Raw genomic sequence first — 22,774 nt, 5'->3', positions numbered from 1 at the left:
CCCTCTCCCCATAACCCTTAATCCCCCCTCTCATCAAGAACCCATCAACCCGCGTCTTAAAAATATTTAGCGAGGCAGCCTCCACCACTTCAACGGGCAGAGAATTCCAGAGATTCACCACCCTTTGAGTGAAGAAGTTCCTCCTCAACTCTGTTCTAAACCACCCCCCCCCCCCCCTATCTTGAGGCTGTGCCCCCTAGTCCTACTGCCCTTTCTGAGTGGGAAGAGTCTCTCCACCTCTATCCTATCCATCCCATTCATCATTTTATACGTCTCAATGAGATCTCCCCTCATTCTTCTAAACTCTAACAAGTACAAGCCTAGTTTATTCAGCCTCTCCTCATAGCTCAATCCCCTCAACTCCGGCATCAGCCTAGTAAACCTCCTCTGCACTCCCAAGGCCAAAATATCCTTGTGTAAACATGCCCCATTCTCTTTAACCACAGCCCAGCATGTGTTAAATACTCATTCCCTGATATTTTTTCCCTGTTTTTTTTTAAAGCATCAGTTCAGTAATACTGCACTTGGTTGTATGGTGAAAGTTGTTTTGCAGGGAGTTAGTTGCCCTTGCTTGCTCATACCATTTCTCATGGTGCAGTGTCACCCTGGATACTGAAGTTTGTCTTCACAAAGCAGTACTTTTTTTACAATCCGAACAGTTATTGCCTAATCACAAAGTAAGCTGCAGACACTTCAGTCTCCCTGGATCAGTGGATTATCCTTGGTTCATCTAGTTGATGAATAACCAGGTTACTGGGGTAACAGTTGCAGTGGACTTGACCCTCTCTTCTGTAAGAACTTTTCAAATCATATTGTCATTTCAAATGTGACAGATCAGTCTCTAAACCATCCAGTTTCCTGGCCTGTAGTTCAGAGTTAACATTTGCAATTCCCCAATCCTCTGCCACCAGTGTGAATTGTAGGGTTGTGACCATATCTCTGCAGTTTTCATCCTTTTTGGTCACTGTTACTGTCCTAGCTTTGGAAACACTGACTTAGAAACACAATTACACACTGGATTCTTCCAGGAGTGCCTGGCTCCTGACATTACCTTAGTTCAAATATGGACAAAGCTGACCTCCCAGTGACTGTCCTTGACACTAAGGAGCCCTAGAGTCAAATGGAGGAAGGAGACTTTGCTGGCTGGAGTCACACCTGGCAAAAGGAGGATGGTGGTTGCAGTCAATATTTCAGCTCTAGGACATCATTGCAAGAGTCCCTTGGGTTGAAGACACTACCCTGATCAGTTACTTCATTTAATGACCTAACATTGGGGATGTTCACTGATTTGTGACTCAAACTAAGGCCATGTCTAAATGCAGCAAGACATGCCAATATCCAGCATTGGGCTTGTGGCAAATTCCTGACATGCCAGGCAATGACTATCAGATTCTGACCATCACCCTTGACATTCAGTAGCATTCAGTCTCATTAACAATGACTAGACATTCAAGTACTGTGGCCACAAGAGCAGGTCAGACAGAACCGCACATTAGTAACAACTGAGAACCCCAAACAGCATCAGCTGATTGTTACAAGGTTCACTCCTGTTATCACTGCAAACCAGGATGAGCTTAAAAAATTCATGTAACCATAATTCCCAGTTTGGAGCCCTGGTGCCTAGTAATACTTTCCTGATGCTGTCTGTGCACTTTTCCAGCATCTAGTAATCTGTACATCAACGCTTGACTAATGGATGTCCTGAGTAATGTTTTTTTTACTTGAAGTTAATCTTGGTTTAACCTTTGAACACAGACGCAGCTCTCTGCCTGTTGCAGAAATATCTCTAATATTTCTGACTGCACGAGCAGCAGCACAGCTGCTGTGGAGGGCTCCTTTTTTTGTAAGGTGAATTCAGGTGAGGGAATCAGTTAATTTTGGTATAATTTCTTTTCCCCACAAGCCCTTTGTGCTTCAGACCTCAGGGAGCCTGGTTGTCCTTGAGGTGGGCCTCAGACCTCAGTCATGGGGGCTGTCTGCTCATGAAGGGAAGTCCATCAGATTCTGATCTGGGACTGCAGCAGGGACCACCGCTATAATCTTTGACTGCTTTTTACCATTTATATAGATGATCCGGAGGAGGGAACCGAGTGTAGAGTGTCGAAATTTGCTGATGACACCAAGATTGGGGGAACGGCAAATTGTGTGGAGAGTCTGCAGAAGGATCTAGATAGGCTGGGTGAATGGGCCAGGAAATGGCAAATGGAATTTATTGTTGGCAAGTGTGAGGTGGTCCACTTTGGTAGGAAGAATGGTAGGAAGGACTATTACTTATGTGGCGAAAAACTGCAGCATGCAACGGTGCAGAGGGACCTCAGGGTCCTTGTGCATGAGTTGCAAAAACCCAGCCTGCAGGTGGTCAGGAAGGCGAATGGGATGCTGGCCTTTATAGCGAGGGGGATAGAATATAAAAGTAGGGAGGTCTTGCTGTGGCTGTATAGGGCATTGGTGAGGCTGCAGCTGGAGTACTGTGTGCAGTTTTGGGCGCCGTACTTACGCAAGGATATTTTGGCCTTGGAGGGAGTGCAGAGGAGGTTTACTAGGCTGATACTGGAGTTGAGGGGGTTGAGCTATGAGGAGAGGCTGAATAAACTAGGCTTGTACTCGTTAGAGTTTAGAAGAATGAGGGGAGATCTCATTGAGACGTATAAAATGATGAATGGGATGGATAGGATAGAGGTGGAGAGACTCTTCCTGCTCAGAGGACAGTAGGACTAGGGGGCACAGCCTCAAGATAAAGGGGGGGTGGTTTAGAACAGAGTTGAGGAGGAACTTCTTCACTCAAAGGGTGGTGAATCTCTGGAATTCTCTGCCCGTTGAAGTGGTGGAGGCTGCCTCGCTAAATATTTTAAAGCACAGGTTGATGGGTTTTTGATAAGAGTGGATTAAGGGTTATGGGGAGAGGGTGGGAAAGTGGAACTGAGCCACGACAGATCAGCCATGATCTTATTGAATGGCGGGGCAGGCTTGAAGGGCTAGATGGCCTACTCCTGCTCCTATTTCTTAACTCGAGCCTGATTTCCATATGGAGATGGGTTGGGGATTTTGAACAGAGCTGGACTAAACATTTTGGTTCAGAAAACAATTGACCAGTGGAATTTAATTTGCTGGATGAGCATTGTTGTTAAAATCTGAATTCACTGCTCATCTCCTATTTTCCCCCACAAAGTGAGCCACACTGCCTTGGGCTGTACATAGATCCCCCTCCCACAGCACTGGATCCCAGGATTTTGACCCAGTGACTGAGCTTTGAAATATCCAGGGTTCCAACTCATCTTGAAAGGATCAAGCCCTGGGCTCCATCCCATTGCAATGCTGCAGCTTTATAGAAGCTTAGTTAGGCTGCACTTGGAATATCATCCAAACCTGGTCACCACACTAACAGAAGGATGTGGAGGCTTTGGAAAGGGTACAGAAGATTTAACAGGATGTTTCCTGAAGTGGAGGGCATTAGCTAGAGAGGTTGGAGAAACTTAATTTGTTACTGGAATGGATGTTGGGGGGTGACAGTCTACAAGATTGAGGGGCATAAACTTTTTCCCATGGTGGAAGTTGGTTACTAGGGGGGCATAGGTTTAAGGGGGCAAGGTTGAAAGATGTACAAGGCAAAAGTTGAAGGTAGTGCCTGGAACTCTCTACCAGGGAGGTAGTGAAAGCAGATACAATGACTTAAGGGGCATCTTCCCAAATAAGATGGAATGGAGAGATATGGTCCCCCAGAAAGGTCAGGTGTTTTAGGTCAGTCCTGCACATGGTCAGTGCAGTTTAGAGGGCTGAAAAGATCCTCTTCCTGTGCTGTAACTTGTTCAATGGCCTTTACCAACTCAGAACTGGGGCATTCATAACTGGACTGGGAGTCTATAGGCCTCAATGGTTGGAGCAAAGATCATGTGAAGGATGGCACCAGGTTGGGATTTCTTGTGATCTGTCTTGTTTCACAATTGATGGTGAGCTCAAGATATCCAATGTGGAAACTGTCGGCTCTCTTTCATACCATTGACTAATCTTTCCAAAATCCCAGGCTGGTAGATTTTGGCCACCTCTACCAATTGGCAGAAATCCACATGCTTAGAATACTCTCCCTGTATATCTTCAGGTATTTTCCCAATCATAAATCGGTAGATGCAACTTGTTACCCTAGGTAAGGGGATTGGAGTCAAGGTACAAGTCCAGCCATGAGTAAATAATCTAACCAGTTAGACTGTCAGTGGCTTGGTAATTCAGCAGAAACCCTAGCCTGAGACCAGGTTTAACTTAAAATTCTGAGGGAGGTAGCAGTAATTGTGTATAACAAGCTCAAGTTAGACTTTGACTGACTGTGACCTCCTTGCAGTTTGTATCTGTAAACAGTCTGAACACAATGCCCTTTTTCAAATAGTTATCGCTAGGCACTTTGACATGGAACACAGGAACCTCTGCCAGGTGCATTCATGCACCTAACTAAATCTTGAGGCACAAAGCCAACTAACATGCTGAAATTTTACATTGTTTCACATTCCAGTGTTTATCCAAACATCCATCACTGTACTCTTGCATCTCACCACAGCATGAGGATAAATAACAATTTAAATTATCCCTTTTAAAATCTCCCTGTGCTTTTTTTTTGCTCCTTGCTCATCTCCAGCTACCCAACCCTCTGGTATCTTGCTGTTCCTTCAGTTGTATTGACCTCCAGCTCTGCAACTGCCTTCCTGCATCTGACAATGCCCATTAGTCAAACAGGTAGCCCTGAGAATGGGCTGATCTTATTGAAACAAATATGGAGGCTGGCTTGGGAGATTAAGAGCACAAACAGTAAGGAGATTTTAATGGGTTATTGTCATAACAGCCTCAAGGTAAATTCAATTTTTCAGTAAGTGTTTCTTTCATACTATAAGACAAAGCATACCATTCATAAAGAAATGAGTGCCAAATGTGGTGGTGGTGGTTCCTTGGGAAAGGACAAGAGTAAAATGTATGCTGGGTGGAAGAAGCTGCCTTGCTCCAGGACCATCTTGGAATTTTGACTTTGACTCCCTTGACAGTTGTCAAGAACTTGTCAAAGGGGCTGGGGTAGGAAGGCAAGTAGTTTTGAGGCAACAATGGGAGGTTGAAGAGGGTTGGGTTTTAGTGCCCAAACACTAATCCATTGCATCAAGCAATATGCAGCACTCCATTGAGCAACATTTACTGATGGCATTATCTCTCCCAATGGATGGGCAAGGCCTTGGATTTTAATCCTACTGGGCATGTGGTGCTCCTGGCTAGTGCTGGGGCATTAACTGCTGCTTGTTTGAAACCACAATCTCCTGACCTTGGATTAACCTTTACTACCTAATCACTTCACAGGTTGTCATATCTTGATTGACTCTCTGACCACAGAGGGTGAAGGAACTTTGGAGTGAGCCCAGATGGCGACCATGTCTGAACCTGTTGAGATCAACAATCCCAGTCCCAACCAATCAGAGACTTCACCTACAAAGGCATCGAAGAAGGATAAAAAGCGAGGTAAGTGGTTTTCTTTTTGCTTGGGGGGGAGGGGGGGGTGGTACTTGGCACTTCAAATCCACAGAGCAGTGGATTCCTCTGCTTCAAACCTATCCAATAGTCACATGCTTGCTGTGTTTGTAAATTGCCTGCATCTGTCCTGAATCCTTAGTCAATTGGAGATGTCCTTATCTGCCTTGCCCAAACTTGTCCATTTTGTACACCCTGCTGCATTTTTAGCCAAAATCTCCCATCCCTGGAACAACTAAATCGAACTAATTCTTCCTGAGCTTTGAAATAGAGGACTTGGGACACAAAGGTCAGCAAAGATCTGAACTCCCTCTTATCCCCCACTTTCTACCAAAATACATCGCCACACTTTCTCTATTCAATCCCATCCTGTTTGGACTGCAAGTGTCTGCCTCCCCTTCCTGCACACCAGGTAGCAGCATGTTCTCACTCATCATGAGATGGATTTTGACTTGGGTGGTTTTTCTCCTTTTGTATACAAAGCAATCTTGGTTTTTTTCCCCCTTGGCTGCAGTCTGGCCAATCTAAAACTCTGCCAAGCCTGTCCTCCTGCAAGTATGATCTATTTTGGCTGTGACACAATTTGTACAGTCACTTCCTGGCCTGCAACATAGACCAGGAGGGGACAGGGGCTGAATCTGAATCTGAATTCTCTCCTTGCCACTTGTGTGATTGTGTTTCCCAACAGGTTGGGACATCTTGAAGTTGTACAAGGCCACAGTTGGAATACTGTGTACAATTCTGGTCACTCTATAATAGGATATTAAACTAGTGTACAAAAGACATTTACTAGGATGCTACTAGGACTTGACAGATTGAGATGTAAGGAGAGGCTGGATAGACTGGGACATTTCTCTGAAGCAAAGGAGGCTGAGGGGTGATCTTATAGAACTCTATAGTGAGTAGGGTAGTTGATCTTCCCCCAAAGTAGGGGTGTCTAAAACTAGGCATGGTTTAAGGTGAGGGAAGAGATACAAGTGTTCAGAGGTTGGTGAGCCTCTAGAACAAGCTGCCAGAGGCAGGTACAATTTTGACTTAAAGCATTTAGACAGTTGCATGGGTGTGGAGGATATGGGTAAATGTAGCTAATTGGGATTAGTTTAGGGATTTTTAAAAAAAAAAGCAGTATGGACAAGTTGGGCCAAAGGGCCTGTTTCCCTGCTACAGATTTCTAATCTAGCCTATTGTTTTGGAACAGCAATCTGCTTTGCAGACATGAGTTTCTGTATAGATGGCACCTGAGATTTACAACAGCACCTCCCCTCTTTACTGTATCTGTCTAGGTGCTTAATCTTCTGACAAAGCCATGGGGTGCTGTATCCTGGCTTTGACAGGCAGGTGGCCTGTGAATTGCTGCTGTAAGGTGCTGGGACTGCCACATGGGTCCACTTTCTCTGAAGTTTGAGGTTGCCCCTGACAAGGAGAAATGTATTTCCAAACAGTCCAGTGTGATTTTTGAATTCCCCACCTGCCATCTCCTTTGTCTCAAGCTAAGCCCACCTCCTATTCTGGAGCTTCTCTCTAGAATAGAGGCTGAATGGCTTCCATGCAGATTTCAACCATCCTCCAGTCAGCTGTTAGGAAGGCAAATGCAATGTTTAGCAGTCATGTATTCTGGCCTTTGACAAGAGCAGGGATGTACTTCTGAGGCTCTGGTCACTCTCCCCACTTGGAATATTGTGAGCAGTTTTGGACCCTGTATCTAAGGATGTGTTGGCCTTGGAAAAGGTCCAGAGTCAGATCAGTGACCCTAGAATGAAGACCTTTGTATGAGAAATTGGTTGTGGTCTCTACTTGGTGTTTAGAAGGATGAGGGGGATCTTGCAGGATACTGCAAGGCCTGGATAGAGTGGAAGTGGAGAGGACACTTCCCCGCCCCCCCCCCCCCCCCAACCACCACTACTGTGCAGGGGGAGACTAGAACCAGAAGGCACAACCTCAGGCTGAAGTGACAATCCTTTTAAAACAAAAGGAACTTCCACCAGAGTGGTGAATCTGGAACTGTTTCACCATAGGCTGTGGAAGGTGGGTCACTTGAGTGTCTAAGACCAAAGTTCTTAAGGGGATCAGGGGCTTTGGGGATGAGAAAAATATCAGCCATGACTGAATGGTGGAACAGACTTGATGGGCTGAGTGGCCTAATTTTTTTTGCATGTCTTATGGTCTAGGGTTAAAAGATTACACAGATCACCATGGAGGGTTTGAGTCTTTGGGATATTCTCCCTGTAGAGGAAGCCAAGTTTTCAGCACAAGTGCAGGTCTTGCTAGTCCTGAGTTTCCATTCCTTAAAGGGAAGCTTGACATTAACTAACTGAACCTCAACAGAGGTGAGCATGGCTCACTGCAGCCCCTGGGATTGAGCTGCACTGATTCTTGGATGGGCACCTGATGTATTTACTGTTTCAGAATTAAGAACAAAGTGTGGGGGGGTGATGGTAGGCACTGGATGAGAATGCTTTCCCAAATTTTTGGATAGCAAGTCACTCCAGAATCTATTGTAATTGAGTCTGCCATGTAGTGCTATGGAAACCATGGCCACCCAGTGGATAATAGGAGAATTGCAGTTAATTTTAGATTCAACATCAACTTGCTGCACTGACTGCAGGATTGAGTTCTCTCTCTATACTTTGAGCTTGAGGGTCAAAGAATTAAGATAGTTGTTGATCTCCAATGTGGTCAGTGCTAATAAACATAGTTCTCCAGCTGCTATCTGATAGAAGTCCATTTGACCTTTGCACCCTTGTGTTGCAATGTGTAATTGTAGCAACCTGGGTAAGGACAACTTGTTCTCCAGAATTAATCACTTCATCCTGTTTATGGAGCCAGGGATGTCCTAATGGTACATGGCAGGAATTACTTAAAAATTGGACTTTGAACTTCAAGCTGATTGGTCCTCTAATAGAAATGGACAAGAAAGCTGCAATAGTTCCAATACCTGAGGCTGCCTTTGATCTTATATCACTTGATGTCAAAGGTCAAGCAGAGGCTGTTGACTTTGAGGTAAACTTGCACAAGACTTCAGATTAGAAACATTTATCACTATATTGTCAAAAGCTTGACCACGTTTTAAGGTCAATCTTCCAGTCTTATCTTAGATGCAGAGTGAGTTGCACTCACCTGCTGGAGTTTGAAGGTTGGGATAATGTTGTAGCTTATGCAGACTTTCCAAAGCATTGGATACAGTGCCATGGACTTGACCAGGGTCAGAAGTGACAGTGTATTGGTTGAATAATTAATGGACCATTACTGGAAGGAGGTTTTAAATGAGTTCCCCACAGGATCAAATTTTGGTGGGGGGGCTTGCTTAAATCTTGGTGTGCAGGCAACACCAAGAATCCCTACAGTACAAAAGTCACTTAGCCCACTAAGTCAGAGCATCTTACCAAATCATGAGGTTCAACAAACTGTTCTCAATTGCCAACAATCCAAGAATAAGAAGGCCCAGATTTAGTGGTTTGGTCTGGAATGCTCTGCATTGTGTGGAGACAAGTTAAATTGAAGCATTCAAGAAGTGTTGGGATCTATGCAGACGAATGGCCATGATGCTCTTTTGGAGAGCAGGTAAAGACATGATGGACCAAATGGCCATTCCTACTATATGAAAGGACTCTACTTCCTGCTGGGAGGGGTAAGTAAACCTGAGGCTGGAAGCTGGGTCACATGATTTTGGCAAATGATATTTGTTTTTCTTCGGGGAGGAAACAAGGGTCCATGTTGCTGAAATTTGTAGTCAATGACTTCCCAGACTTTTTCCTGAGTAAGTGTAGCCTGCTGGAGGAATCAGTGCATTCTCTTAACTGTAATATTAGTTACTGGCACCAACATATCCTTAAAATTGGCCCAAAGACTGGCTGCACTTGTTGCCCATTCCTGACTGAAGCTGATTAAGGACAGTTAGGAGGTGTTGTATCTTGAATTGTCACTCAAGGACTAACCCTCTCCCTGTGAGGTCTTGAATGCTAGGATTTAATAACTTGGTCTTTAATAGGTTCAGAGAAAACAGAAGAATCTCTCCTGGCAAGATTTAAAGGTGATGGAGTTCGCTACAAAGCCAAGATCATTGGCATTGATGATGTGGCTGATGCCAGAGGTGATAAAATGTGTCAAGATTCCATGATGAAACTCAAGGTAATGCTGTCAGTTCCAATTACACTCTTTAGACAATAGAAATTCTAATCTATTCAACTCCTTTCCAACAGCCAGACCAAAGCTAGGTATCATTGATCTGTGGGCCAGTTTAGGACCAGACTAAACTAGCTGAGCCACATTGGGCATGAAGTACATTGAGGAAAATGGGATGGAATCCCTGGAGTTTGTTTGGAGTGAGGTGCTGGATAGTTGAAGGCTGTCCATGCAGACAAAATAAAACCTGTGCAATTCGCATTCCAACATCCACCTTGTGCAAATGTCCATTGCCACTACCACTGTCTCCAGATATCTTTTGACATGTAGCTAGTTGTAACAAAATTCCTGGCTCGAGATTCCCCTGTACAGGGTCCCAAGGCAATGTCTGCAGTATTGCACTAGAATATCTAGTCTACATGTTGTTTGACCTATTCTCACTGATTTTTCTCAACCTCAAGGGCATAGCAATAGCAGCTCGTGCACAGGGACAACACAAGCAGCGCATTTGGGTCACCATCTCTCTCTCGGGAATCAAGCTAATTGATGAAAAGACTGGAGTGAGTATCTTGCTGTGATCAATGGAACATACTTCCACCACTATTGGACAAGAACAGTATGAGCCTGTAAGGCTTCCTTTCTGGTAATGGTTAGTACTGCTGCCTCAGTGCTAGAGACCTAGGTTTAACTGGTCACTATGGAGTCTGTACATTCTCTCCATGTCTGCATTGGATTCCTTCCACAGTCCAAAGACTTGTGGATTGGCAAGGCTAAATTGCCCATCAGGGGATTAGCTAGGGGAAATCATGGGAATGGGGCTTGGGTGGGATTGTGGTTGGTGCATATGCAATGGGCTGAATGGCCTCCTGCACTATAGGGTTCTGATCTACTGCAAGTTGGTCCAGCCAGGTTAAGGTGGGTTGCACAGCTGTTAACACTTTGTCTCAAATTTTTATTAAAGTCTGGTTTTCAGGGTGATATCTAGACCACTGAATTTACACATGGCTGTTTAGCATGAATACTGAACAATTTAGTGCCATGGAGTCTCTTATTCCCAAATGATGGCTTTGTCACTTTAGTAGTCATGATGTGGGTATGCTGGCGTTGGACTGGCGTAAACACTAAAGTCTGACAACACCAGGTTTTAGTCCAACCTATTTATTTGATAATATACTCACAAGCTTCCGAGGGGACTGCCTCTTCATCAGGTGAATGGAGAGTTCTGGCCTCAGACAGAGCATATAAAGCACAGACAGTTTAGAGATTACTGATTAGAATGCAAATCCTTACACCTAACCTGCTGTTCAAGACCTGAAGTGGCTGATAATGTGAGTGGAAGGAGCACTGATCACAGTTTAAAGAGATGTGTATTGTCTCCAGACAGTACAGTAAGTGAGGTTTTGCAAACCCAGGCAAGTCACAGGGGTTACAGATGGTGCAACTGATAGCCATCTGTAACCCCTGTGACTTGCCTGGGTTTGCAAAACCTCACTTACTGTACTGTCTGGAGACAATACACATCTCTTTAAACTGTGATCAGTGCTCCTTCCACACACATTATCAGCCACTTCAGGTCTTGAACAGCAGGTTAGGTGTAAGGATTTGCATTCTAATCAGTAATCTCTAAACTGTCTGCTTTATATGCTCTGTCTGAGGCCAGAACTCTCCATTCACCTGATGAAGAGGCAGTCCCCTCGGAAGCTTGTGAGTATATTATCAAATAAATAGGTTGGACTAAAACCTGGTGTTGTCAGACTTTTTTACTTTGTCACTTTACACATATCTAGGCCAATAGCACTGACAGCTTAAGCTTATGGGGTTACTGAGTATCACAGGAATTTACCTTTGTAACAGAAGCACCATTCTTGGTGCAGAATGGGACCAATTGACTGCACCAGATCTTCAGATGAGCACCTTGCAATTAACTGCACTGGCCTGTAACCCTGTTTTCATTTCAGGTGATTGAATATGAACACACAGTCAACAGGATCTCCTTCATTGCCAGAGATGTCACTGATAACCGTGCATTTGGTTATATTTGTGGTGCAGAAGGACAACATCAGTTCTTTGCCATCAAGACTGCCCAGCAGGTAGAGCAATGTGATTTGAGGGGAATGGTATGCCTTGGGTTCAATAGCAGCACAATGTGATCATGAGTAGCACTGCCACTAATACAAACCCTGTTAGTTTCTGATGGATTCAGTAGTGCTTTCTGCACTCAACTGCAAGATAAGACCATCTTGCCCAGGATAAAATTCCTGTTCTCAACCCCAGCAGGATCCTACCTACAGGAGATGGGCTGATGTGATTTCAGATATTACCATTAATTTAAATGAGCTGAGATCAGTGATCATAAACCTGCCAAATTTCTCATGACAATTAAATGTTGACTGCTTTAATAGCTCAGGAAATAGACCCAGTATTAATCACTGTAGTGCAACTAGGGATTGGCAATAAATGTTCCCTTCAATCCCTAGGGGATGGTGAGAACAGAGCACCCAGTAATTAACCAGTCCTCCAAGGACCATTGGAGAGAATTAGTTGCATAATACAATGGATTGTGGTATGATGTGAGACAAACATTTACACCAACCTGTACAGAGGTTCAAACAAACTTGTACCCAGCTGAACACTTCAGCATCCTCCAAGTGAGATTAGCATTGGGTCATGTCACCTTTTTGCTAAATGAACGCAGCATCTAGAGGTTGTAGTTTCCCCATGGTGTATTGCTTGTGTTTCAGGCTGAAGCATTAGTTGTGGATCTGAAGGATCTTTTTCAATTGATATACAACTTGAAGAAAAAAGAGGAAGCAGAGAATCAGTCAAAGGTAAGGAAACGGGGGTGGGCTGTCCTGAATCTAATTCCATGTGGAGCTTGCATGGAGACTGAAGGAGTAGGGTACAGTGGGAAGCCACTGGAAGGTCCAAAGATTCCCAATAACCTCAGTGCTGGCCAATCAATGAGATCCATTTGGATCACCTTTAATACAGCTTCATCAATCTGACCCTGGTTCAGAAATGCAGATTCAGGAAATGTTGCTTCACCTTTTTGCTGATTTGCAATAGGCTGCATTGGAGTTTTAGTCTCTTTCAATATCCAACTTGTCTTTGCAAATCTCCTTACCCTCATGGTCTGGGAGAGGGAAGTTACTTCACTTGAAGAGGGTGACTTTACAATGATAGCTGAGGCTAATCTTCTTGGCTTCAGCTGTATAAAGCCCCTGAGTTTGTCCTATAGAATGAGTTAGAACACCCTGCAACTTAACTGACCATTCAGCTTGAGCCAGTCCTGACCTTCACTAGTATTTAAAATTGTGTACAGTTTTGGTCACCCTACTATAGGAAAAGGGTGCAAAGATTAACAAGGATATTGCCAGAGTACTGGGCTGAGTTATAAACATCTGGCCAGGCTGGAGCTTGATTTGGAATGAGGGGCATAGATGGGACAAACACTTATCCCAGGGTAGGGGAAATTGGAAACTAGAGGGTATAGGTTTAAAGTGAAGATTTAAGGGACCTGAGGGGCAACTTCATGCAGAGGGTGTTGTGTATATGGAGTGAGCTGCCAGTGGTTGAGGCAGATACAATGACATGTAAAGCATTTGGGAAAGGATTAGAGCCATATGGGCCAAACCCAGGTATTTGGGACTTGCTGAAAGGGCATGTCTCAATACTATATTCTGATTCTAGTATCATCCTGCCTTGTACCCTTAAATTCTGTACACCATCAAATGAAGGTATACAAATGTAGTCTTACTATTACACTAACTTGACTCTTCCCCTTTTCTTAAACAGGGTGATGGTGAACCCACTGAGGTGAGATCATCGTCCAATACTATTACTTGGTTAAGGAATTTGGTTGCAAGGAGAATTTTAACTTGTCTAAAGCTGTCAGCACCCAGCCCACTTTGGGGATGTGATCCCAGAGTCTTAAACTTGCTCTTGTCTCCAATTCCCCCAACACTGACTTTGGGGGAGGGGGAAAGGGGAGGCTAGATCAATCTTTGATTCCATACAAGACTCAAATCCTTCATGACACTAGTTTAATTATGATTAAAAATGTATTTCACTTGTGGAATGTACCAATTCTTTTTCCTTTTTTCAGAATGGTAGTCCACTGTTGAATTTTGATGACCAGGTATCTCAAGTTAAAGTAAGTAAACAGGATGGTTTTCACAGATGCTCAAGTTGGGTCTGTTACAGTAATATACATGCAACTATACAGACAGCAGGGTGCATTCTGACATCTCTCCCTAGGGGAGAAAAAAAAAATCCCACTTTGTGATGGCCTGTATCTCATGATAATGCCACAAGTGGGATTGTGGATTTGTGATCTTGCCTCTTGTATGAAACATCTGAAATTGAATGAGTTGTATTTCTAGCCTGCATTGAAGCTATCTTCAATCCCCTCCCTCCAGAGGGATAATTATCTGTCTTGCATTCTTGAACAGGGTATTGATCAGATGCAGCTATTTGGAGACATGTCTACACCACCTGAAATCCACTCCCCACGGGTAAGAACAGCAATTGACGAGTGGTTTGGTCTTTCAAAGTCTTGGTTTGCAGTGAGACATAGCAGTTCGAGTAGGTAATGATTACTAGACCATTGGTTTTGTATGATTTTGTTCATAATGCTGTTTGACTTAATTGTAAATGCCATACATTACTGGCTTAAACTTTCAAAAGGGGCAGTTGAACATTTTGTAGCTGACAAGTGCACACCATTTCCTCAAAGAACTGGATCTGATGTAGGATCATCTATAGTGTAATAACTTCAGTTGATTTTAAGTAAATCTTTCAAAGGAATATAGCCAAAACTTTGAGCTGGGAGTTCTCAACATTTAACTCACAGCACCAGGTCAAACATCAGCAAGGAAACATTGTAATGAATTCTAACACCCTTCAGCTGGTGAATTGGGTATTTGTATTAAACACCATGTGGAGGAAGCATAGGGTGGTAAGGTTGCAGCTTGTCCACTATCTGCAAGGCCCAAGTTTTTATTGGAATACTCTCCACTTGACTGGATGAGTGCAGCTCCAAGCTTGACGTAATCCAGGGCACAGCAGGTCAGGTGTTCTACCCTCCACTGATCTACAATTAAGATGCACTGTAGCAACTCAAAGGCTCCCTTAACACCTTCCAAAAAGTGACCTCCTATGTAGGAGGACAGATGTGAACACCAAGTCACCCCCTCCATGACTTAGAAATGTAACAACAATATCCTAGAACTCCCTCCCTAACAGCTCTATATGAGCCACTCTACTAGAGATCCAATGTAGTTTCAGCAATAAATGTGGCCTAGCCAGTAATGCCTAATATGAATTTAAATTGCCACCATGTAGGAGCTGGTTTCTCTTTAGCTTGGGATTGGTCTGTACTTAGCCTGCTTGCTGCATATGTAAAACAGCCACAAAGTGGCTGTGCAAGATGAAGAGAAATGCAAGTAGCTGGCAATTTTCAAAGATGAAACTTGTGATTGGAGTACAAGAGACAGCTTCAGCATCTATACTGATTTTTAGTTTAATTCTTCAGCCCATGTGATTTGTGGGCTGTGCACCAATTGACTCCTACCCACATGTAGCTACCACACTTGAGAATGGGCCTCCCTAAATCCTTCAACCCCCTGATTTCTTCCCCCTGCCCCATTCCTTGCCCAGCAATCTATTAATTGTAATCTTTGAACAGCACTTCAAGATTTACAAGATTTGAATAAAAATTTCAGATCATCTTAATGGTCTGAGATTGATTGATTTGATTTAGTTGCAATATTCCCTGCACCTAATGTTTCCTGTTGCATGATTTGATATGCTACAATTTTGATTTTGGTCTTTGAACACATCAATATTTCCTGATTCTGTAAAATTCCCACAGTTTCTACTGTGGTGGGATTGTTGCACTTTTCCCTGAATTTCTGGATGAGTTTTGTAGCTGATATTGGTTGATTTTTAAATCTTGATGCTCACTTTTTTCTATCAATGATTAGGAAAATAATGGCACTTGCTTGCTGGACTTGTCCTCTCCTGAATTGGATCCCTTGAACACCTGTACAAAAGGCAGTCCTTTTGGTGAAGAGACCAATGCTGCTTCCCTCAACTTCTTTCCTGAACCTGATCCCAATCCTTTCCAGAATGATCCCTTTTCTGAACTTAATCAATCAGCACCTCAATCAATTGAATCAGTAAAACCTTCTGTTCAGAAAGATGGAGCTGTTCCTTTGCTAGGTGATCAGTCTGTCAATGGTACCCACAGCAGAGATCACCTTGATCATGACTTTGACCAACTTTCTAGCCGGGTTGTCACAAGCCCAAAAGTTGACTCTTCATCCTGGGCAACAAATGGATTACTTGGGCAGGAAGCAACTGACTCCATTAGCAAATCAACACCTGATCCTTTTGCTGACATCTCAGCACCCAATGGGTTAAAACCAGAAATTCAAAGTACCTCCAAGCAAATGGATTCTCTCCTGCAGAGTCTTGATTCAGTCACACTGTCTCCTCCACCACAGAGCACAAAAGGCGGACGAGGCAGGCGGAACATTCAGGTGAAGAATCATCTCATGCCTTTAACAATCTTTTAAAATTACTAACCTTCCACTCTTACTATTCCCAGTTTCTAGACTTGGGCAAGGGAGGGACTGAACCAGTTGCAAACTAGTTTGCACGCAATGCAATAAACAATTAGGTTTTTTAATCCTAATCCTCAGTCTGGTTTTGTAATGCTACATTTTATTCTAACTTCCCCATAAAGAATTTGTTTGGGTGAATTTGGCTATTTAAAGGTCCAAACTACTTCCTGATATTTGAGTAATTGTACTGTTGTGTAATTAATGCTGGGTAACTTTTTGAGCTTTCAACATGAACTGCTTTCCATATTTCTCCCTCCCCCCCCCCCCTCCCCTCTCCCTCAGTTGGTAAGTGATAGCTTTGGATCCAGTCCACTTGTTTCAGCAACAGCTCTACCTTCAGTCCAGACTGGCCATGGTTATGCTTTGGATCTATTCAATGCAGCAACCTCTTCAACACAGGTCAGCCCAGGTAGGTGAAAACTACAAACATTTTTGACTAGAGTTGGGGTTTGGTTTGCTGGGGCTTTTGTAGATAATGCTGGATGTCGAGGCAGCACTTGCCTGTCTGAGCTGCCCACCTTCCACCTGCAGTAACCATGCAATCAATGATTTGTCTCTTTCCTTAAATACAAGTTTGTTGCCTGCAGTCAGTTGTTCCTCTTAACTGAGGAACAGTCCATTACCAAGAATTCCAGAGTTCTGCATTTGAAAGGCAGTGGTATCAGCTTTTTTGCAAAAGGAAATTGTGCTTTATGAATCTGTCACTCTTTGAGAATGTAACTAGTTGAACAAGGAGAGCCAGGGGTGTAACGTGGACTTTCAAAGCTTTTAAAAAAAATAGCAAAGTTGAGATTGCTTCCTAGCAGACATTATCTGCAGAGTTGGCATAAATGGGTCTCTAGCAGTCAGTGACGAGTGGGATTCCACAAGGGTTGTGCTCCCAGCTGTTCACAATTTGCAGATACAAGTTGGGAGAGGGCAAGCTGAGGATACAGATGCTTCATAACTTGGATAGGCTGTGTGCACAGCAGATGCAGTATAATGTAAATGAGGTTATCCACTTTGGTAGCAATAATAAGGCTTTACACCCATTCAATAATACTTGAATGGGTGTAAATTTGAGGTAGATACTCAAGGAAATCTGAGTTCTTGTGCATCAGTCACTGCACACAGGTAGTGAAGACAAATGGTATATTGGCCTTGGTGAGGATTTGAGGATGTTTTGCTGTGAGGGCATTGACGAGGCTGAATTGGAGTACTGTGGTTTTAACTCTTCTGAGGCAGGATGCCCTTTTTTATAAAAGGAGTACAGAAGTTTACCAGGCTTATTTCCTAGGATGGCAGGTCAGTTAGGATATTTGCTGGAGTTTAGTGGGAGCCAATATTCCTGATGAAGTCTAGAACTGGGGTCATAGTTTGAGAATAATGGGTAAAACTTTTGAAACAAGAGATTTCTCCATCCTGAAGATGTGGAATTTGCTTCTCCTGAATGTAGCTGAGTCAAATGTTGTCAGATTTCAAGAAAATGTGCAAAGGGGACATGGAGGGGGTAAAAAGGATACTGAATTTTATCAACCATAAGACAAATGACCGACCCTTCTAGCTTTGTTACCTTTGAATTACAAGTACATCCTTGACCTGAACTAGGCTCAATTGTTCCTTACAATGTTCAAGGGCAAGTGAATATATTGTCTAGTTGTATTTGAATAGTGTCTGTACAACAATGTACTTACATAAGAACATAAGAAATAGGAGCAGGAGTCGGCCATCTGGCCCTCCGAGCCTGCCCCGCCATTCAATAAGATCATGGCTGATCTGTCGCTGCTCAGTTACTGAATAATCCCTTGAAGGAGCAGTATTTTCATAATGCAATCCTTGTACTTCTAAGGATTCCCCAATATTCTGACTTGTACTGATCCCCTTCCCAAGCATCTAAACATGTTCATTTTTTTTCCTAGGTTTATCTGTACCACCCCAGGCTGCAACATGGGGACAACCTCCAGTACTCTCTCAACCTGGCTCCATGCCTCCAAGGCCAATGCTTGGCTCACAACCTAATGTCTTTGGTAGTCAGCCTGCTGCAGTCTGGAGCCAACAAGCGCCATTTGGAGCCACACCTACATCCTCCACTTGGGGGCAACCAACTTTGGCACCACCTAGTGTCTGGGGTCAGCCAGTTCCTCAAGTCAACCCTTTTGGATCCAATCCATTTGCACCATCCCTTCCTATGGCACAGCCCATTGGCCTGACATCTGCTGGGACCTCCTTGTCCCCGCCTCAACCACCACCACGACCTACCCCTCAGGAAATCAAGCCACAAAGTAATGCCTTCACCGCCTTGGACCCACTGGGAGATAAAGAGAAGAAGAGTGTTAAAGAGATGTTTAAAGACTTCCAGATTGCCAAGCCCCCAGCTATTCCAGCTCGCAAGGGTGAGCAAGCTACAGTCACTGGTGCATCTGGAGCTTTTGGCCAGTATTTCACTAGTAAAGTGGGTGTTGCCCAGGACACAGCTGATCATGATGATTTTGACATCAATCAAATCTCCTCTTCTGTAGTGATGACAAATGGTAATTCTTTTTATTGAGGCTTAATGTAGGGTACACTAATAGCTTATCCTGAACTAGTGGGGGTTTGAACTCCTCCTTTTTCCCCCCCCCCCCCCCCCCCCCCCCAACCCATTATCTCAATTCTCATGTTTCACTGACCCTTGCAGAGAAGGTTGTCTATTACTTTGTAATAACTGGAAAAGGCTATATGGTGCTCCTCATAGTTTAGTCCCAGGAAGTGGTATATCTGACCTGTTACAGAATTACCCTAGGGGTTGCTGCTTGAGGTATGGGAGGGATAAGACATGAGCCATTACAACACCACTGTGTAGTGGTGAGTCCTGATTTTGAGGGAATGGAAGGGCTGTGTCCATGGTGATGGGATGTATCACTGGAAATCAATGCAGCCAACATTGGATGTTTGCAGGATGTGGAAGGAATTTGGGTTGGGGGCTTGTGCATTTGAGCTTATACTAGATGGAGCATGAGGCTTCCTCATGGACCTCTGGAAAGTGGTCCAGAGGGTTCCATTTTGATGCTGCACTTGAGGCTTTTTGGTATCTGCCAGTTTTTCAATGTCAGCCATAATTTTTTGTTCACTAGATGCCCCAACAGCACCACCTAAACAGAGTACATCAACATACAATCCATTTGACACCAAGGGAGATCCATTTGTTCCCCCAGAACAAGTGAGTATAAACTGAATGATGGCATAAATATAGGTTAATATTTGTTGCTAAACTATTCAAATGTGAATATCAAGTTGCATTGAGCTGAATGTTGACCTCCCCTGAGGCTGCACCAGTCTGATCAAGACTGTCCTCTTCCATCTCAATCTCCTTTTTTTTTGCTCTTAAGAGTTTTGTCATATCACTGACTTCGAGTTCATTCATACTGGCTTCTAGTCTTGTTAAATTTCCTCCTTGCTTGTCCTCCATCTTGGCCTAGCCTCAAGCTTAATCCCCAAATTTTCAATTTTCCCACCTATTCCCCAGGTTCAGTTTTGTGGGTGAAGGCTGTATGTGCAATAGTCCCATAGAGAATCCTAATAAAACTGCACTGATTGTAGATTGGTATTAGACCTTCAATATCAAGCCAACACTGACCTTTTCAAGAGTAATCTAATTACTGTACCTCTTTGAAGGGGCTTCTGGTCACTTGAACAGTTAAACAGTTTAATCTGGCTAAGATGGCCCTACCATCAGTAATCTGGATGGTCTTGATATAACTGCACAACTTTTGTTTTAGGCTGTTCCTGTTCAGCAATCAGCTGATCCCTTTGGAGATCCCTTTGGAAATCCATTTGTGTAACATCTTTGTAAGTATATCTGAATGATCTTGATTAAGTTAGGAACACTTGGGTCATACCAGTAAGACATTAGACAGGTACTTTGACTAGTCAAGTGCAATCTTGAGTCCTAAGCAAGTAGTAACTGCCTGCCAAATGTTAACACAGAATGGCCTCCCATGATGAACTTTGCTGGTTATATGAATTGTGTTTTCTGTACTGCAGGAATTGGCCATTAAATTCCCATTTCCAAGAATGCTGATAACTTCCCTCTTTTAGCTAAAGCAGTTTATTTTAGGTCTAAAACCACAAACTAATGTGATTTAAATCTCCAACCTGTGCAAAGGTTTCTGAACAGTTGAAATATTTTAGTGGAAAAGATTCCATCATAGTTCTGGTCACCCCCTTAAAGGATTTTAATTTTAAGAAAAAAACTTAAGATGCTATTGGAACTTGATGGTTTGAATTAAGAGGCCAGATAGACTAGGATTTTTTTCTGGAGCATGGGTGGCTTGGGGGTGATCTTGGCCTATAAAGTGAAGGGCATAGATCAGCTAGATAGCTAATCTTTCCCCAAAAGTAGGGGACCCTAAAACTAGAGGGTATAAGTTAAGGGGAGAAAAGGGTCCAGAGGGTGTCTGGAACAAGTTGCCAGAGGTAGAGGCAGGTACAATTTTTTTGTCTTAAAGCAGTTGGTTACATGAGGCTTGTGTGTCAAACACAAGGAATTAAGTCTTAATGGTTTTAAAGTAGAAATGGACAAGTTGGGCCTAAGGGCCTGTATCCATGCTGTAAACCTGACTTTTTTGCATCTAAAGATGGGAGTTGGCTGCTTTGACAATTTAACCTACACCTTACTGAGGTGCTTAACCATTGCCTTCTCTCCTCAGGCACCCCAAATTTGATCACCTGGATTTGTCTACCAAGCAGCCTCTGCACAGCTTGGGGTTGATGAGCAAATGAAGCTTTTCTGGATTGCTGTGAATCATTGACTAAATCAGCTCACTAGTGACTAAATGCATTGAAGCAACCAAAATAGCATTACTCTAACAGGTGGCTGTTAGTATTTCTGCTTTACAAACCAGAAAATCCTCTTGGCTTTTGAGAATCTCCAGCCAATCCAAGTGACTTGAGGATAATGGTTTGGTTTAATTCCTGTTGTCAGATTTACTGTAATGGAATGGTCTTTACTTTGATCTCCTTTTCTGAATTGGTGGCCCTGGCCTCTGGCAGTAACTGGTGGTGATGGTCAGTTCAGTGCCTTGATCAGTATCTGCTGTCACACTGTCCCCCTCAAGAGTTTGAAGGGGTCTAACATCTCATTGTAAATCTTACTCATTGAGTGAATCCTGACCAGTGAAGGTGCTGGCTGTTGGATACTTCACTTGACATTTGCACATTTCAATATTTGAGAACTTCAGCACTTTGAGCAATTGGAAATGTTCACTTGTTTTTAGGGAGAGTCTAATGAAGCCAAGAAATGCTAATTTTGCACATTGTTATATTTTAAACTTGTCTACCTTTTCCAGAGATTTGGATGCGGTAAAGTTAAACAAACTCTCTCAATCCTTAATACCATAAAACTTTATTTCTTCCTTATCTCCACTGTACATTTTTACTTGTGGGACTAACATGGCTGTGCCAGTTAAATATCCTCCCCTAATAACAAACACTTAACTGGATCAGCACCTAATGTATCAGTGCACTAAATGTTTTGTGTAGTTCACATCCAAACATGAACCACTTGAATGCATGGCTTTGCCAGCTCCTACAATGATATCTTTTGTGACCCTGGGGACATATCACCCTGCCCTGACTACTCACTAAATGGAGTAGCAACACCACCTTCACTGCACATGCACTGAGCATTAAAGATGTATTGCCTCCAGTTCCATGAACAGGGATTATGTCCACTTTTTAGTTCCAGTGTTTTAAAGGTGCAGATTTTCTCTTTTTGTTTAAGTAACAAATGATTTCAGTCACCAGTAAAGTATTCTGGCAGTCACTGAAGACCTTTATCTGATCTCACCAGCCCTTAGACTGTGTCCATCCAGACTAGTAGTTCAAACTAGAAATGAATGTTATATATAACTGTAACTATTACAACTGTAATCTCTACTGTCTTTTATTAAATATATTGATGCATCATTCTAATTGTCGTCATTCCATTCCAATGACACTTATCACTGAGCTTGGGCAGGGAGATGGACTGGAACACAAACTAATGACACCTGATGAGGGATTGAGCAGGGCAAAACCTATTTTGGGCAATGTTGGTAATGTCAGCCTTGAAGAATAAGACCCCTTCAGACCTGTCAAGACTAGATGTAATCAGTGCAAAAACTGAAAACAAGATGGGAAAAGTCAGATTAAAGCAGCAAGATGGGAGTGACCTTGTCAGAACCCAACTGGGTATCTGAGCAGTGCTGGCTGCTGGCACTAATCACCTACTGAGTAGACTGGGGCAGTAATTGGCCAGATTGGATTTGTCCTGCTTTATGTACAAGACGAGAGCAATTTTCCACTTTTTGGTAGATACCTGCTGTCTGTACTGGAAGAGCTTGTCTAGGGCTGCAGCAAGTTCTAGAGCACCACTGTTGCCAGAATATTTCAGGGCTCATTGTGTTTCTCTAATTGGCTGGAGATGGATATGAGGTGAATCATCTGCTTGGCACTTCTAACTGCAAATATTTCAGCCTCATCTTTTGCACTGTGCTGGGCTCTTAATTTGAGGATGGGATATTGGAGCCTCC

At 43.3% G+C, this 22,774-nt stretch overlaps 1 protein-coding gene across 2 annotated transcripts; it reads left to right on the top strand.

Moving 5' to 3' along the window:
- The first annotated feature begins 1,795 nt into the window (after nt 1-1,795).
- Nucleotides 1,796-22,169, top strand: LOC145343337 (disabled homolog 2-like). 2 transcript variants are annotated; one of them, XM_080189557.1, is made up of 15 exons: nt 1,796-1,858; nt 5,329-5,487; nt 9,485-9,624; nt 10,080-10,178; nt 11,577-11,708; nt 12,360-12,446; nt 13,414-13,434; nt 13,724-13,771; nt 14,070-14,132; nt 15,603-16,160; nt 16,527-16,653; nt 18,143-18,616; nt 19,337-19,422; nt 19,982-20,051; nt 20,912-22,169. In XM_080189557.1, exons 2-14 carry the CDS (start codon nt 5,391-5,393, stop codon nt 20,042-20,044), a joined length of 1,995 nt encoding a protein of 664 aa, XP_080045683.1. In that variant the 5' UTR covers nt 1,796-1,858; nt 5,329-5,390; the 3' UTR covers nt 20,045-20,051; nt 20,912-22,169. The 2 variants fall into 2 exon arrangements, with proteins under 2 accessions (XP_080045683.1, XP_080045682.1); XM_080189556.1 differs by having other exon boundaries at nt 18,143-18,754.
- Nucleotides 22,170-22,774: the final 605 nt, after the last annotated feature.

This window comes from Carcharhinus amblyrhynchos, chromosome 5, assembly GCF_965287045.1.
Source record: "Carcharhinus amblyrhynchos chromosome 5, sCarAmb.v2.hapA, whole genome shotgun sequence".
In the NCBI taxonomy this organism is placed as follows: Eukaryota; Metazoa; Chordata; class Chondrichthyes; order Carcharhiniformes; family Carcharhinidae; genus Carcharhinus; species Carcharhinus amblyrhynchos.
Note: the sequence above shows the minus strand (reverse complement) of the source record. Positions and strands in the feature narration are given on the sequence as shown.

Coding starts and splice junctions, on each gene's coding strand:
- LOC145343337 (XM_080189556.1), top strand. CDS start 5,391: ATGGCGACCATGTCTGAACCTGTTGAGATCAACAATCCCAGTCCCAAC. Junction 5,488..9,484: donor GAAGAAGGATAAAAAGCGAG/GTAAGTGGTTTT, acceptor GGTCTTTAATAG/GTTCAGAGAAAACAGAAGAA. Junction 10,179..11,576: donor TAATTGATGAAAAGACTGGA/GTGAGTATCTTG, acceptor TTTTCATTTCAG/GTGATTGAATATGAACACAC.